Source organism: Botrytis deweyae, assembly GCF_014898535.1.
Source record: "Botrytis deweyae strain B1 chromosome Unknown BDEW_021, whole genome shotgun sequence".
In the NCBI taxonomy this organism is placed as follows: Eukaryota; Fungi; Ascomycota; class Leotiomycetes; order Helotiales; family Sclerotiniaceae; genus Botrytis; species Botrytis deweyae.
Window position 1 is genome coordinate 103,660 of NW_024066228.1, and position 16,739 is coordinate 120,398.

The 16,739-nt window shown below is 39.7% G+C and overlaps 3 protein-coding genes across 3 annotated transcripts; 1 reads left to right on the forward strand and 2 right to left on the reverse strand.

Moving 5' to 3' along the window:
* The first annotated feature begins 91 nt into the window (after nt 1–91).
* EAE98_008186 (uncharacterized protein) lies at nt 92–4,576 on the forward strand. The gene is made up of 4 exons (XM_038955809.1): nt 92–626; nt 677–1,042; nt 1,141–2,954; nt 3,010–4,576. The coding sequence occupies exons 1-4, from the start codon at nt 225–227 to the stop codon at nt 3,746–3,748; spliced, it is 3,321 nt and encodes a 1,106-aa protein (XP_038807675.1). The 5' UTR covers nt 92–224; the 3' UTR covers nt 3,749–4,576.
* A 2,132-nt stretch (nt 4,577–6,708) lies between these two features.
* On the reverse strand, nt 6,709–8,340 carry EAE98_008187 (uncharacterized protein; the record flags this gene model as incomplete). The annotated part of the gene is made up of 2 exons (XM_038955810.1): nt 6,709–8,079; nt 8,131–8,340. 2 exons carry the CDS (start codon nt 8,338–8,340, stop codon nt 6,709–6,711), a joined length of 1,581 nt encoding a protein of 526 aa, XP_038807676.1.
* Nucleotides 8,341–9,639: 1,299 nt separating this feature from the next.
* EAE98_008188 (uncharacterized protein) lies at nt 9,640–10,458 on the reverse strand (the record flags this gene model as incomplete). The annotated part of the gene is made up of 2 exons (XM_038955811.1): nt 9,640–10,193; nt 10,344–10,458. 2 exons carry the CDS (start codon nt 10,456–10,458, stop codon nt 9,640–9,642), a joined length of 669 nt encoding a protein of 222 aa, XP_038807677.1.
* Between the last annotated feature and the right edge of the window lie 6,281 nt (nt 10,459–16,739).

A 16,739-nucleotide genomic window follows, 5' to 3' on the forward strand; every position in this document is an offset into this window, starting at 1 on the left:
CTTTTCAGCCACACCCGCCACCATGGAATCTGTTCCCATCCGTCCCCGCCCGGCCATCCATGTCCACTATAATTTCGACGCGTCCACACCGCGCGAAAAGTAATTGATTGACGCGAACTTTATATTGAAATGCGTCTTCTCAAATCCGAAAACCAAATCCCTATCAGCAATCTTTCCAGCTCCGCCTTTCCTTTTAGCAGCATAGAAGCTGTAAAATCTTCACAATGGCTCCATCAAGAGTTCCTCAAAAGCGAATCTTAGGTGAAGCAAAGAATATTCAACAAAGCAACGTCCCCTCATCTCCTCCAACTGGGGCAAAGAAACGAAAGTTAGAACCAGTTGCATCATCACCAGCAGCAGTGCGATTCAAGAGTTCACAAAATGGTCCAAGAGGAAAGCTGGCTTCTAGCCAGCCTAGTCATTTTGAATCGGAAGTGCTGGAAAAAATGACACAGGATATGGAAAGTTTAAAGAAGAATAATTCTGAAAAAGATCAAGAATGGGCAAGGCCGAGCCTGTCGGACTTCAACCCTGAGGTTGATAATTTAATCTTTCAGCAGATTGAATGTGAAGAAGGTACTTATGATGGAGGAAAGGCGACTGTGAAGTTGTTCGGTGTCACTGAGGTGAGGTTCATATCAATTCCTTTTGAGGCTATAACTAATACCATATACAGACTGGTCACTCAGTTATGCTGCATGTAAAAGACTTCCTTCACTACCTTTACGTTGCCGCTCCAGTTAGTTTTACACATAAAGATTGTGAACCATACAAGATGTTCCTGGATTCACAAGTTGGAATGCACACGCCTGCTATTAATTCAGTATCGGTTGTACTACGAGAGAATTTATATGGATTTACGGGAAATAAACAGCACGCATACATCAAGATTACAGTTACGGACCCTAAATACATCAACAAAGTTAGGACAACTATCGAGGAGGGTAAAGCAAACTGGAAAGGAATGTGGAGGAATGATGGAAATGGTATTTTGACTTTTGATAGCATTCAATATGTGTTGCGATTTATGGTCGATGTCAAGGTGTGTTCCTCTGCTCTTTTCATTTTTAACCTCGTTTTCTCCTTTCATTTATCATCCCCTACCACACTCTTATTTTTAACACATCTAATCAATGACAGATTTATGGTATGTCATGGGTTGAAGTTGAAGCAAAGAAATACGAAATAGTTCCAGAACACAATAGACAATCGAATTGTCAAATCGAAGCCGTAATGACATATCGAGACTTGATTGCGCATAAGCCCGAAGGGGAATGGGCGAAAATGGCACCTTTACGTATTCTATCTTTTGACATTGAATGTGCTGGTCGCAAGGGTGTCTTTCCAGAAGCAAATCAGGATCCTGTTATTCAAATTGCTAATATCGTCACTCGATACGGAGAGAAGAAACCATTTGTACGAAATGTCTTCTGTCTTGATACTACTAGTCTGATTGTCAATACACAAATTCACGAATTCAAAAAGGAGGAGACGATGTTATCGAAATGGAGAGACTTTCTTGAAGAGGTAGATCCAGATATCATCATTGGTTATAACATTGCCAATTTCGATTTCCCATATCTCCTAGATCGAGCCGAACACTTGAAGATCAAGAACTTCAGTCAATGGACTCGATTAAAGTCTGTCCACTCTCAAGCTAAAACTTCCAACTTCTCTAGCAAGCAAATGGGTAATAGAGATACAAAAGCTACCAATACTAATGGACGACTTCAATTGGACTTATTACAACTTGTTCAGAGAGATCATCAACTTCGAAGTTATACACTCAATTCCGTTTGTGCTCAATTTTTGGGCGAGCAAAAGGAAGATGTTCATCACACTATGATTACGGAATTATTCAATGGAACCCCTGAGTCTAGACGAAGATTGGCTGTATATTGTCTAAAGGATGCTTTTCTACCTCAACGTCTAATGGATAAACTTTCGTGTTTAGAAAATTATACGGAAATGGCTAGAGTCACAGGTGTTCCTTTCAATTTTCTTCTATCTCGTGGCCAACAAGTCAAATTCATTAGTCAACTGTTTCGAAAAGCTTTAGAACAGAAATTGGTTATTCCTAATCTATCATCCAACTCATCTGAGGAACAGTACGAAGGTGCCACTGTCATTGAACCTACTAGAGGATATTACAGTGTCCCAATTGCAACCTTGGATTTTGCTTCTCTATACCCAAGTATTATTCAAGCACATAATCTTTGCTATACTACATTACTCAAGAAAGATGTTGTGGAAGCTCTCAAACTTGAGAAGGATGAAGATTATATCGTTACACCAAATGGAGATATGTTCGTCACTACCAAGCAACGAAAGGGTCTTCTGACACAAATTTTGGAAGAATTGTTAACAGCAAGAAAACAAGCTAAAAGAGAACTGGCTGTTGAAACCGATCCTTTCAAGAAGGCTGTGCTCAACGGTCGACAACTTGCCTTGAAAATTAGCGCAAACAGTGTGTACGGTTTGACTGGTGCCACTGTCGGAAAGGTACCTTGTTTACCAATTGCTAGTAGTACCACAAGTTATGGTCGTCAAATGATTGAAAAGACAAAAGCAGAAGTTGAGGCGAAATATACCATCGCTAACGGTTATTCTCATGATGCTCAAGTCATTTATGGTGACACCGATTCAGTCATGGTTAAATTTGGTGTAAAAGAATTGGCAGAGGCAATGAAATTGGGAGAAGAAGCTGCACAATATGTCTCTTCGAAATTCATCAAGCCTATTAAGTTGGAATTCGAAAAGGTTTATTACCCATACCTTCTTATCAATAAGAAGAGATATGCCGGTCTTTACTGGACAAATCCGGATAAGTATGACAAGATGGATACAAAGGGTATTGAAACAGTTCGTCGTGATAATTGTCGGTTGGTTCAAAATGTCATCGAAACAGTACTGAGAATGATCTTGATCGATCAAGATGTTCAAGGAGCACAAGAGTAAGCTTTTATCGCTCCCTAACTGTCCGAGGTTACAACTAACATCCTCGTTTAGCTATGTGAAAGATACCATCTCAGATCTTCTTCAAAACAAAATCGACATGTCAAAACTTGTCATCACCAAAGCCCTCGCAAAAGCCGATTATACGGCCAAACAAGCTCATGTAGAACTAGCTGAGCGTATGAAGAAACGAGATGCAGGATCAGCACCTACATTAGGTGACCGTGTTGCCTATGTCATCATCAAAGGATCTGCTGGAGCCAAGAATTTCGAAAGATCTGAGGATCCTATTTTCGTATTAGAAAACAACGTCCCTATCGACACAAAATATTACCTCGATAACCAACTTGCCAAACCTTTAGGCAGAATCTTCGAACCTATCCTCGGAGAAACGAAAGCCAATTCCCTCTTAGCAGGTGCACATACCCGTGCTATATCTGTCGCAGCTCCTACTATTGGTGGTCTCATGAAATTCGCAAAGAAAACATCAACATGCATGTCCTGCAAAAAACCCCTCGTGAAAGCCCACGAGAAAGACGGTGCAGTATGTACAGATTGTGCTCCTAGAATTGGGGAAATGTATCAAAAACAACTCAACAAAGTATCGGATCTAGAAGTCAGATTTGGGAGGTTATGGACACAGTGTCAGAGGTGTCAGGGAAGTATGCATTGTGAAGTCATTTGTAGTAGTAAGGATTGTCCAATTTTCTACATGAGAATGAAGGCGAAGAAGGATGTCGAGGATGCTGGGAAGGAGTTGGAGAGGTTTGATTTTGATCAGTCGGCTTGGTGATTTGAAGAGCGGGTTTAGATGATGGATGGGCGGTAAACTGAAATATCAAGGTATTGCAGGGTGTTTTTGGGCGTTTAAGCTAGCCATGTATGAGAATATGGATCTTGGACGGAGCTTGATGGGTAATCTATGTATTAATGACTGCCCCTTTTTCACGTATATCAAGGTACAAGAAATGAAGGAGCCGAAACGGATCGGAATGAAATTTATACGGTACTCCGTATTTGCATAATCAAGTGTGTTTTCTCAAGTGGGCTCTGAACTGGATAATCCGTGAGGTAAAAATGCTACCTCGATCGTTTTGCAAACCCTCAAATCGGATTGAAGCACAATCTATTCATTAAGCAAGAGCTGGATTGACGGTGGTGATACAACAAGTCGTGTTGACTGCAATGGCCAAAAGATGCGGAGAGGGAAGTGAGTCAACCTGTTTGATGGTATATCAAAGAATAAATCTTATCATCACCACAGCTATAATGAACACCCATAACACTCCTTCCATTTCTGTCAATAAAAAGTCGAGACGTACGCAACTATTTCCCACTGCCATATCCCTTCACCACTATCGTCAAAATATCTATTCGCAGGTTTCGATCAATGTCCGAGTGAAATTATTTGGTCGTACGCATGCGTGAACGGAAGTACCTGGGTATCTATGCTGATGAGGAGATATTTGAGGGCATTGATCTCCAAGCTATCTAGGTATCTTACTTTGACTCGAGGTCTCCTTGGTTCGCGAGACGCAGAACCCCTCGCTGTTCGAATAAGGGATGGAAGATGCATTGATGGATGAGGCTTTGTATCGTTTTGCTGATGGTAGATGGTAGATGATTATGAGTGGATTTGCTGATGGTAGTAGGGGGTTGTGATGTGGAGTTTGAAGTTTGTGGAGGGGGAAGGGGGGGAGTTGGGGAATCTTGTATGTGTATATGTGTATATGTGTATATGTGTATATGTGTATATGTGTATATGTGTATATGTGTATATGTGTATATGTGTATATGTGTATATATGTATACAGATTTGTTATTCTCGGATTTTGAGGACTGAGAAAATGAGAACTGAGAGTGGTGATAGATGAGAAGTGAGTGATGAGGGGTGAGTGAATTGAGTGAGAGGCGAGTATATAAGATAGTCAGCGGATCTGCTTGGGAGGAGTAAAGGCGTGGCAAGCATATATTCTAGTGAGCATGAGTTTGCTGTAAGAGAATGGGATTGTGTAGGCAAGGAGAGAGGTTGGATAGAGCGGGAGAGGAGGTATTTTGAAAGTTATCGGGAAGGGGCGGGAAGAGGCGGGATGGGAGGGATTTGGAGATAGTTAGCTAATATATATGATTATTGTTGATATCCTCATCACTGCCAATTTCTATTGACTCTGTGATTGCCTATATCCATATCCATATCCACATCCTCCACCCCCCTCAATAAACAAATCCATCGCTTAATCCCAACCTCGAAAAACAGAACAGCAGAAACGAAACGAAGCGGAGATTAATTATATCATATCGTATCATATCATATCATGTCACCTTACATCTTCTCTTCTGGTATCCATTATTCCTTCTCCTCACACAGAAATACAGTAGGTATACACATCTCGACTTCAATCTCCAAAACGAGAATTCAAGAACGGTAAAGTCTTGACTAGACTAATTTGAATCGCATAGATCTCAATATATCCATTCACTCATAGATAGAACAATATAGATAGCAGTACCTAGATATGTATCAAGACTTCGCATTTCATTTCAATCCCTTCTGATTCCCATCTTCAGCATCACTATTGACTCATCTATCTAACCAGGCTCCCTGCTTACCCTCTCCCTCTCTCCCTCTAAACCCCAAACAAACCCTCATAATATCAATAAATATACCTCTATATATAACCCCAATAACTAATAACCATCTTCTCACATACCATACATTCTTTACATACACCCCCAATCCCAATCCCTCTACTCACCAGCTCCTCACCCACTCACCCCAACCCCAAACCTCTCATACAATCCTCACAATTCTCGCCTTTTCCCTTGTCCCTTTTCTCTTGTTCCTATCCCTCTACCTTAAACTTTAAACTCTCTCAATCCCAAATCAAAATAAACCTCCATTTCCATTTCCATTTCCATTTCCAATCAATCCCATTCCATTCCATTCCATTCCATCCCATCCCCAACTCACCCCCCTCCCCCCCCCAACTCCAAACTCCAACCCCAACCCCAACCCAACCAAACGATCGACACTAATTTTAGTAACTTCCCCCCACCCCAACACAATAACATTTTATTCATCTCATCTCCTAAATAACCCCAACCCCAAACCTAAACCTAAACTCCCACGCTACCACACCGTAGAATGTAATTAAATTCACCAATTCTAGGGCTGAAAACTTTATTTCGCAAACTCAATGTTTCCTACCTATCCATTCGTAATACCTCAGATACACCTACCTACCGAGACCTACCTACCTAACTTCTTAAAGTTTATATTCCGAGAGTCCTTTTAAGTTTGTGCGTGCGTACGCGCACTGTACTTTTAGTAAACTTTCCAGAATGTCTATTTTAATTATTTTAATTAGGTATTACGAAAGATACCTACCTACCTACGACATTAAATGCATAATTTATACACTTCCACAAAGGGAAAAATAAAAGTCATGTGATGTGATGTGATATGATATGATTGATATAATCTGACATAGTGAAGTAAAGTGAATTAATTAACAAAGTAAATAATTGTAAATTTTGGGGAATTCAGAATAGACACAAAAATGAAGGGTATTCATGCTCTCTGCCAAACTCCAAAAATCAGTCCTGGTATTTAGTGAATAACATGCGAATCCATCCCACGCCATCCCATCTTTATTTGGTCCCCGTCTATATCGGTCATCTCTGCATATTACAACCTCCACCTCGCCTTTTTTTTCATCAACATCCCCCACACTTGATTCCAAGTCCTATCCCCTAGTTTTTGACCCTATCCACTTGTCCCTTGACCCAACTCAGCTTATCCTTCCACTTTCCTTCACCCCTCTCCTCTCTCTCCAGCTCCCCCATCTCCTCATATCCCCTAGTTCCCCTCTTTTCCTTTGCCGAGAAAGGATTAGACCATCTTGCCGAACCCAGATGCCCAAGCGCTCCTCCAAAACTAGCTCTTGCCATCGCCTTTTGACTTTCCAAAGTATCTGTTTCGCTCAAGAAACTCGTGGGCCTCAATGAACTCGGTGTAATCTTCCTCGAATTATCTCTCGTCAAATCTCCAGGCGATTGCGGATTAATTTTTGAAAGTCTATTAGTATCGTCACCCCATGTATCGAATTCAAAATTCGGTAATTGGATCGATGAAAAGGAGGTATCCATATTCAAGTTCGGTTCCGGATCCGCAAAAGGATTACGATGATATTTCATGTTGGCATAATAACTCAATATTCCCTGACTCCCATCCCCACTCTCGATATCGTTTTCCTCTGAATCCTGAATGAGAGACATTCTTCTTTGCGGCCTAACTCCCAACCCCTGAGGCTGTTCACTATCAGTGGTTTCCAATGAATGAATCGATACTCCATCCTCCCAATCCAAGCTCATAGTCGAAGGCGCTCTTATAGTCGATGCTCCTTCTCCTGTTTCCTTTTCGTATCTTTCCATGTCCCTCACGGTTCCTGCCGTTGAAACCGAAGAATTTCTGATTAATGCGGGACGAGGTGCCTGAGGAAAAATCGAGTTTCGAATCCCATTCCCCCTAATGCCTGAAAATACTGAGTTTCGGATTCCATTTCCCCTGATGCTAGGAAATACTGAGTTTCGAATTCCACTCCCCTTAGCCCTAGGTATCACACCAGCCCAAGCTTCCATTCCCGGATTCGATTTCTCTCCTATGTCTTTCAACACATCACCTCTCTTCCTTTGCCTTAAAATTCTTCTCCTAACCAAGAATGCCATAACAGCTAGTACCAATAAACTGACAATCACTGTAACACTAACTGTTACTGCCAGAGCCGAGGATGTATGCTGATGTTCTTTCGTCGTGTCTTGATCATTTGAAAGTGGGGATATCGTAGGGTTGTGTGCAGTCAAAGCGGTTGCGTTCAACATGCTTGTTGTTGTACTTGTTATTGTTGTCTCAGGACTTGACCTTGAGGATGAAGTTGGAGATGATGCGGGTGCATATATTGAAGTGATAGATGTACTACTGGGTTCAGAGGAAGAAGCTGGCGTTGAAATAGAAAGCATTGATGAAGAGCTAACAGATGCGGCGGTTTGTAATATTAGTGTAGCAGTAGGTGTTGCGCTCGCTGTTGTAATGCTCGTTGATGTTTCTGTTGTCATTGTCGCTGTCTATGATATTTCATGAGTCAATGGCACTATAAAAGGTGATTTAAAACTTACAGTACTTATCGAATCCCCAGTACTTGTGGATTGCAGTGCTGGCTTTGGATCCTTTGGAGGACTTGGAGGACCCGGAGGAGTTTGAATAGAAGGTTCGTTATCATGTCCATCTTCATCTCTCTTATTTGCCCAAACCAACTCAAAATCCTCTTCATATACACCCGCATCTACCAAATCCCCCACTAGCCCTCTTGAATTATGATTGATCATTTTGCAGAAAAATTGTAACCTCAACTTGGTTAGATTCGATTAAGAGGTGAAGAAAACTTAGATCAAGAAAAGACGGTCTTTGAGTTCGTTACGGTATAATAGCCAAGAATGAGTGTGTGAACAGAAGTACTGAAAGACTGATGTAAGGAAGGATGTCAGCGTGCTGGTAAAGACGACAGCTCAAATCTAGCAAGTGTAGGTAAGTTTGACAAGTAGACACACAGTTCAAGCCAAGGCTACCAATGCCTATGTACTTATATCTCGTAGCAAGAAGGTGGAACCATGAAACTCCCCTCAAAAAACACTCGGTCAATGGTTCACCACGAGAATACCCGTGCCTAACAAATGAAAGACAGATGAAATTATTTTGAGATAAGTAGTGAAAAGATCAGCAAAATTATCAGATACCCATTGTCAATTATTCCTTCTGGTCACTTAACCTGACTTGTTGTAGGAAACTTCTTGCAACGAGTATTGCAGGAACTACTTAGATCCGAATAGCTGTATTATACATACTAAAACATTTTCAATCAATATTTGGAGATGAAGAGATTGGTAGAAACATGGAACTGGAACTTGGGGATATGATGGTCATAGCCCAATAAAGTGAAACGGAAGTAAGGTTTCCTAGTTCCACTCCATTGTCCGTGCGAATTGTGGATTTTGGAGAACTTTCCTCTTGTAATGAATGCCTTGTCAGGTTATTGATTGGTTTAGAGTTTTAGTAGAAGAAGGTCTGTGGGCGACGAGAGTTTCCTCAATGTCGCAGATAACATTTGTGGTGGAAAATAGTGCGTGGATTGAGTTATGAACCTGTGATGATCGTCGAATCTTCGCCTTATGGGTGGACTAAAAATCCCTAAGGATCCCTTCATGCAACAATGACATTGCATGTCGGCGGGCTGAGTTCATCATGAAGGGATCCGATGAACGTGACGTGGAGGTGAATAGATGGATAGAGTTCATGCGCGACAGACTGTTGTCAATTCAATTTTCCGAATATCTCAAGTCTGCTCACCGGGTGGTAACGTGTAACTGTATTGTGTAGCAAAATGAGGAGGAGTAGAGCTGAAATAGATGACGCGATCCTTAGAGACCATTTCATATTACTCCGAACAGATATTGAGTGGACGTAGCCCAATCTTCCCATGTATCTTCCGCAAATGAATTCAAACCTCCGAGATCTGATAGATCTACACCAATGCAGCATCATACCTGTTGCACCTTGAACGCCTTGCCCCGTCCAGCTTAGATTCATACAATACCCGTTCCGCCTAGAAAGTATATTCACACTACCCTTCATTTCTTCTTCTCGTCTACCACTTTCTCGTCAATCTTTTTGACCTCTTCCATCTTCTTCTCTCCTCTATTCCATACTTCCCATATTTGTTCCATAATCAGATCGCCATACCCTTTGCCTGCTTCCAGAGCTTCCTTCTCCTTTTGGTCTCTTTTCTCTTTCCAATCTTTCCCTTCGCCACCTAGCCATATTTTTTCCAAAACACCTTCTTTCTCCTCTGCCTGCACCTTTTCAGAAGTTGGTTGGCCAGCGCTTCTCTTTTCTAATGCTTCAAGTACACTCTTGCCCTTTGTACCTTCGTCCTGCGATTTAAAAGTCTGCCCCAGAAACTTTCCACTCTCCTCCATTCTTTTCTTTTCTTGTGCTTCTCGTACTCTTCTCTGAGTTTCTTTTGCCTTTTCAGGTAATTCCGTAGTTGACATAGACAATACACGACTTTGTATGCGGGTCATCATTGAGACACCGGTATATTCGTAGGCTAAGTGATTACCACCAATAAATGTGGTGGCCATAAGAGCGAAAGTATAGGCATCCATTTTGCGGGGTGGGATAACTGTATGGGGCAAAAAGGTCAGTTTAGTACTGAGACTTCGGAATTAATTAGTTGCATTTAGATAGGGAATTGTGAAATGCACAATGTCAGACATCACAATTTAGAATTCCAATTCCAATTCCAATTCATTAGGATCGAGAAGAGACTTACGCATGACGATTGGACAAACGATGAGGGCTGCGAGAGATGCATTATGGAGGAGAGGGGTAGTTCTTGGATTGGCAGGATCGGGTTGAGTAAATTGAGATGGTTGAGTTGTAGACATCTTGATATTTGAGATATGAATTGATTGTGATTTGCGGGTAGGTTGAGTGTCGTGTCGTATTAAGAAGATGTCGATTGTGATAATACAAAATTGAAAGAATACGATGAACCGCAAATTCGCAAATGGATTCAGGAATAATGACGCTCTAGTTCTAGATAATTTTTTGAGGAGCCGGAATTAGTGTTATTCCGACAATGATAAGCTCCAGCCTATTCGTAGGAGAAAAAACAGGCGGCATTTGACCATTTCTAAGATATCCTTTACAATTCAATTATTTCTCTTTAATATTATATAAAATAAAAATTCGAAATATTTCTGAATAATAAAAGTCTAATATTTCTTTTGATCTCTTTAGATTTATATAAATCATTTGTAAATTATTTTTTATTCAATTAAATTAGAGGATTTCAATGAAGATTTGAATTGTCAAATTCCGCCTGTTTTTTCTCCTACGAATAGCCCAGCTACTCGAGGGAGGCGGGGAGTCGAGTAAACGATGTTTTGCCACAAGTTTGCTGTCGCAAGTTTCCTTTGATCTTGATCCTAATTATCAGATTTAAATGTTATCTTTTCTTTACAATTGTGGTCAATCATTTTAAAAAGTGTAGCAAGAATGCATGATTGGACAGTAGAAACATTGATTATACTCGAGTGTACAGAGAACTCAGTTATCAAGACTTGTATGATTCTGGGAATATATTTTGACTTTACGCCTTCATTAACATCAAAAGACAATAAGGCACTTTGCCAGAGTGGTTAATGGGTAGCACTCGAATTTCTGTAGCCTCTACAGAATATAAGATATGCTATGTCTTCGGACGCGCAGGTTCAAATCCTGCAGGTGTCGTTTTGTTTTTCATATTTTGCTCATTCTTCGATATCTATTTTCTTTTTTATTTTCCTTTCTTCTTTTCTTCTCTTCCCTCATTTGTTGTGTTTTTGGAGTCGTAAAGAAAAAAAGAACATGGTAAGATCTTGACTGTCCAGTAAATGGCCCGTTCGTCGATTTAGTTCTCAGCTCCACATTACTTTTTATTTCAACGCTTGGGAAGGAAGTACTGGGTTGACGAGGTTGACTCTAAAGTCTTCGAGACATTGGAGTAAATACTAATAAAGAATCATTCTCTATCTTTCCGTTATCCAACATACCTATCTTCAGACCCGAGCGTCAAATACTCTCCTGGCCCTATATAAATGGAGCGAGAATCAATATGAGCTTCACTTACCTGTCAGCGTTTTTGGCGTCGAAATGAAGCGAGAAGAAGTGAATTCAACTATGGCGCAGGTTGATGGCGGCGACATCAATGTTCAACGACTTACCTATGTTTCTGATAATAGCAGAAGGTCAACTTTGTGGGATACAATATTTTGTTAAAGATTTCCCAACAAAAGCCGAATCATACCTCTAAGTTTTTTTTTTAAGTTTTTTTTTCTCATTTGCAATTTTCGTCGTTGTATTCTTCTTTCATCACTGCTTGCTCTGCAATCTTGTTCGCCCATTTTCCATAAAGCTTCTTAATATTATCTGGCAATCTAGCTGTTGTGTTCGAGATTACAGTCTCCATGTTCACCGTCTTATCAGAGCTCCAATTAACTGCTTAGAGCGTAGTAAGTAATGCTCTTGTACTTCTTTGGACCATGTTATAAGGATTAATTTATGAATCTACAGACAAATCAGTTAGAGATGTTCCGCTCTACATACTGTTCGTGTCCCGTCGCCCCACCAGCTGTAAAGCTCAGGGCAGTTAATGTTATCTGCGTCAGATCAGTGGGTTTAAATGGGGCGATTGAACGTGGAGTACTCGAATACTTGCATGCAAGTTGGAGGTCCTACATTCTCTATGGGGCTTCTCTCTTTCTTACTGTTGGGAAAAGGAAGGAGGACAAGTAGGTCCGATATATGGATGAGCTCGTTCTCTTATAGGTGTCACTGTTGTTATGTATTCACGTGTGAAGGAATCCTTCGCAAGCCTTCCATCGCCTAATGTCTTAGACAAGATACCATGTGCTTTGGGATCTAGCCTCTAGTTTGGCTCCAAGCTTTCTTAAGTTTCTTATTGTTTAGTTTTGTTTTCATTAATTTGTGTTATCTCTTCCAAATATGTCATCATATTTGTATTATTTCGACAGCAACCGTCTTTTGTCTATGGAGTACATAATTATGCCCAAAGCTTGCTGTTGCAATTTAAGTCCATGATGTCATCTTTCTTCAAGTAATCCCAATTCTTCCATGTCAAATATTAAGAAGGTTTTTAGTGGATAAATCAATATTCGTTTATGCTTTATACTTATTTAACATTTCAGGCCTGGTATACCTCCAGTAAAAGAAAAGTCGGAAAGTTACTCTAACATAAATTTCAATGGCACGCAACCATAAATCCTTTTCATCATAGGAATTTTGATATTCACATATATCGCTTGATAATTGAGTTTCGTTATCATTTAAAGTATTACAACTTTATTTGTATGAATCTGCTTCTATGTTTTTACAGTTATGATTGCTCAACTCAAAAGCAGATTGATCATTTATACTGGTACTTTTTAACTTTACAACAACTAAACTTTTGAGAATCGATAGAATTACTTTCAAGGCATCTTCAACCTGTGCTGTCGTCACACACTATCTATCTATTGTCTCAATTGGTCATATATGCCTTTGATGTCGTGTCTTGTTCTGATGATTGAGATGATCTTGTGCGTTCCCATATTCAACACCACTTGGTTTACATCTTTACTAAATCTGTCTATGAGTGCCTAGGTACACAAACTCTTTAATGTTACTATACTATCCCGCTCTCCAGCAATATCCAGTAGCCCTGGTGAGCCGTATAGTTTAGAACCTCAGTTGATCCTTATTATTAATTTCTGTCAAGTACTCAGCATGCGAAAAGAAGCAGTGTGTAGATAGTTCCATACGTCAAGCTTGACTTTTGTATCTTGTATATACTTTCATATCTAAAATCTCTCTACGCCACGTAGGTATACAAAATCTTTCTGGAGTAGATCAGGAACGAGGGAAAATGCACAGATCCTGATGTGTATGTTTGACAGGCAGAATAGCATGAATCCTACGCATGACTCTACTGGCTGCCACATCAGGCAGTACCCTTCGAGAAACTTCAAAGATTAGAGTGAAGTTAACGTTTGACAAGGAACCCTTCGGATTGGTCCGAAGGTAGATATCCGCAAGTCTTGTTTCAAGTGCCTGTTGTAGTGCAGGACCAAAGACTTTAGTTATATAACGACATATCCTGGTGTCATATCAGTTTAAGCCTCTTTACATCCTTACGACCATACTGTATTCCATAAAGAAATAGATCCGTTGAAACCCAAGGTTCTCGTAACGTTACAATCAACCACAATGAAAAGACCAGAGAAGTAGCAATTCCTGCAGGACGATACGCGCGTCAATAACTCCGAAATCACAGTTTAGTACATCACAAATCCCACCAATCCATGTTATACTTCCTAATTTATGAATCTTCTTGAGTCTTGCAAATCGCATAGCCATGGATTCGATGACTTCCGACTTGCGAATCGTTATTTACTAATACTTCCAACAACTGTTCACATCCAACTACTTACTACCGGTCAATACATTCGAGCCCATGGAGAATCATTCCTTTCATTCACAGAATCCACATAAAAGCTAAGGTAATTTGAACTAACATATCGATTACAAATTCTTTCCCAGATTTCCGTACCACGAATAGCTATCGAACTGTTTTTCATTCATCACTTTCTCATGCCATATGGAAAGAAACAATGTAGAAGAAAATCCGGGGTAAGTTCGAGGGAAGGAAGTACTTAGCATCAAGACAGATAGATGATTACTTGTCGTCGCTCTCTTCTTCTTTGTGCTATGTATGCATATCTTTTGAAGATATAATCTACCACTGATATTGAAATTGTACGGCACAGTACAGAAATGACATGATAATCATATCTAGCGAAACGGGCTTGAGAATTTTCTGACTTGTAGAAAATATTGTTTGTATATTCAGGCTGGTAATTAATCTTCTATTTTTCATGTCAAGTTCCATCTATTTATCTATAATCCTATCTCTGAACTTTCATAACCTCCTCCCTCTACACAATTCCCTCACTCATCACTCACAATCTCCATCTCCATCTTCAGATGCAACACCATATATATATTCGCCACACCATCCCCTCCAAAACTCCCAGCCATCTCCTTTTTTTTGCATTCTTGAAACTCAATTCTCTTCGTACCGATATGAACCAAGTTAGTATCTTGCACTCGGATCTTTTGAGTGGGTGGACGATAGATGATTTTATCAACATAACTTATCAACATTACTTATCAACATCACTTCTTTGTAACTTTACATTGCTCGAATTGGGGCTGTTCTAAGTAAGTAAGTAGGTAGGTAGGTAAGTAAGCAATCAAGATTCTCTCCCTCCAATATTCCCCTCCAAGTCAGTATCTCCCCCAAGACGCAATCAGCTACCACCTACCTCCCTTCCGTCTCGCTCAACATCTGGAAGTTCTTCATCGGACCTATTGCATATCACATCACATCACTTCCTGCTGCTGCTGCTGCGTTAAAAAGTCATTTTTTTTTCTTCTTTTGATATATACTCGAGTACTTATCTCTATTTTTTCATTCCCTCTTCGTTTATGTTACATTCTTATAGTATATTCTTATTCCCATTTATCCTCAGTCTCGCGATTACATGGATCCCGCTATTATCTCGGGATGCATGTCTCCCCAACAGGAAATACATTGATAATTTGATATTGCTGCTTTGTACTATTTGATTTTTACTAATTACTACTGGGGGGTTGCTGAATAGGGGTTCGGATGTTTGTGTTTGGATATTTGGACATTCATGTGTATATTGATTGTACTAGTTGTGCTGGTGTCGGTATCTGTGCAGAGGAGTTGAGGTTGCGAATTGAGAATTTGAGGAGAGTGAAGGTGGGATTGGATTGATGATTTTGTTTTTGAGTTTGATAATGAGGAGAGGATGGGGATGGTGAGTCTGATGGCAGGGGTAAGATGTGTGCAATTTTTTTGGGTAAATGATCTGTTGAGGGATGGGATGGAGAGCGAAGTGCAGTGATGCTTTTGTATTGGTTGATTTGATTGTAGAGTTGGTGGTTTGTTTGAATGCGGCGGGTTGGGGTTAGTGATTGTTGAGAAGTTTTGTATGATCAGGGTAATGGGGAGGGAAAATAGGGAAAGGAAGCTATGGCAACGGGGCGGGTTTGAAGTTGTGGAATAGATCTATGGTTAGAGGGAAGGTTTTGTGGATTTGGCGGAGGGGGGAGATGAGTCTGGTCTGGTTTGGGGTGAAGAAGATTAGGATCGATATGTATGGTGGTGTACAAGATAGAATGATACGGAGAGATCAATGGATCCACATGGACATGGAGAGGGAAATGTTGTAGAGAAATAGAGAAATAGAGAAATAGAGAAATAGAGAAATAGAGAAATAGAGAAATAGAGAAATAGAGAAATAGAGAAATAGAGAAATAGAGAAATAGAGAAATAGAGAAATAGAGAAATAGAGAAATAGAGAAATAGAGAAATAGAGAAATAGAGAAATAGAGAAATAGAGAAATAGAGAAATAGAGAAATAGAGAAATAGAGAAATAGAGAAATAGAGAAATAGAGACAGAAACGAAAATGAAATCACATACTGTAAATACAACTAATCAACCTCTTGAAAATTTTCCTCAACCCACAAATTTAGAAAGAATTTTCGGACTACGTAGTACATACATAAATTCTTCATCATTATAAAATTGAAACACCTTAATCAGTATTGTATATTCATCTAGGTTATGTTTTTACATCAATAGTAAATTATAAGTAGGATATTCAAATTTCAATAACTCAGACAGATGGAATTCTTCTCTGAGTGCTTATGATATTTGATACTTGAATTTCCAAGAAGAATGGCATTCAAAAGAGTAATAAAGATAAATGATTACAGTATTAAAATTTATTGTAGAATCTTGAGAATGAGCTGATATGAGATATTGCTGTGCTGTGAAGGAAGGAAGGAATAATAATAGTTCTTATAGAGTAGAATTACAGGAAATAGTATATGAGAAACAGAGAACTTTCATTTTCGATAAAGGAGGGAATTTAAAATCCTTTGAATGAGTATAATGAATCCAATGAGTAAGAATGAAACAATACAAGAAATATCATCACAATTCACAATCAATTTGCAGAAGAAGACTAGAAGTTTTTTTTTTGACCAGCAAGAGCATCAACATTAAGTTTATAAAGGAGTGGCTATACTAG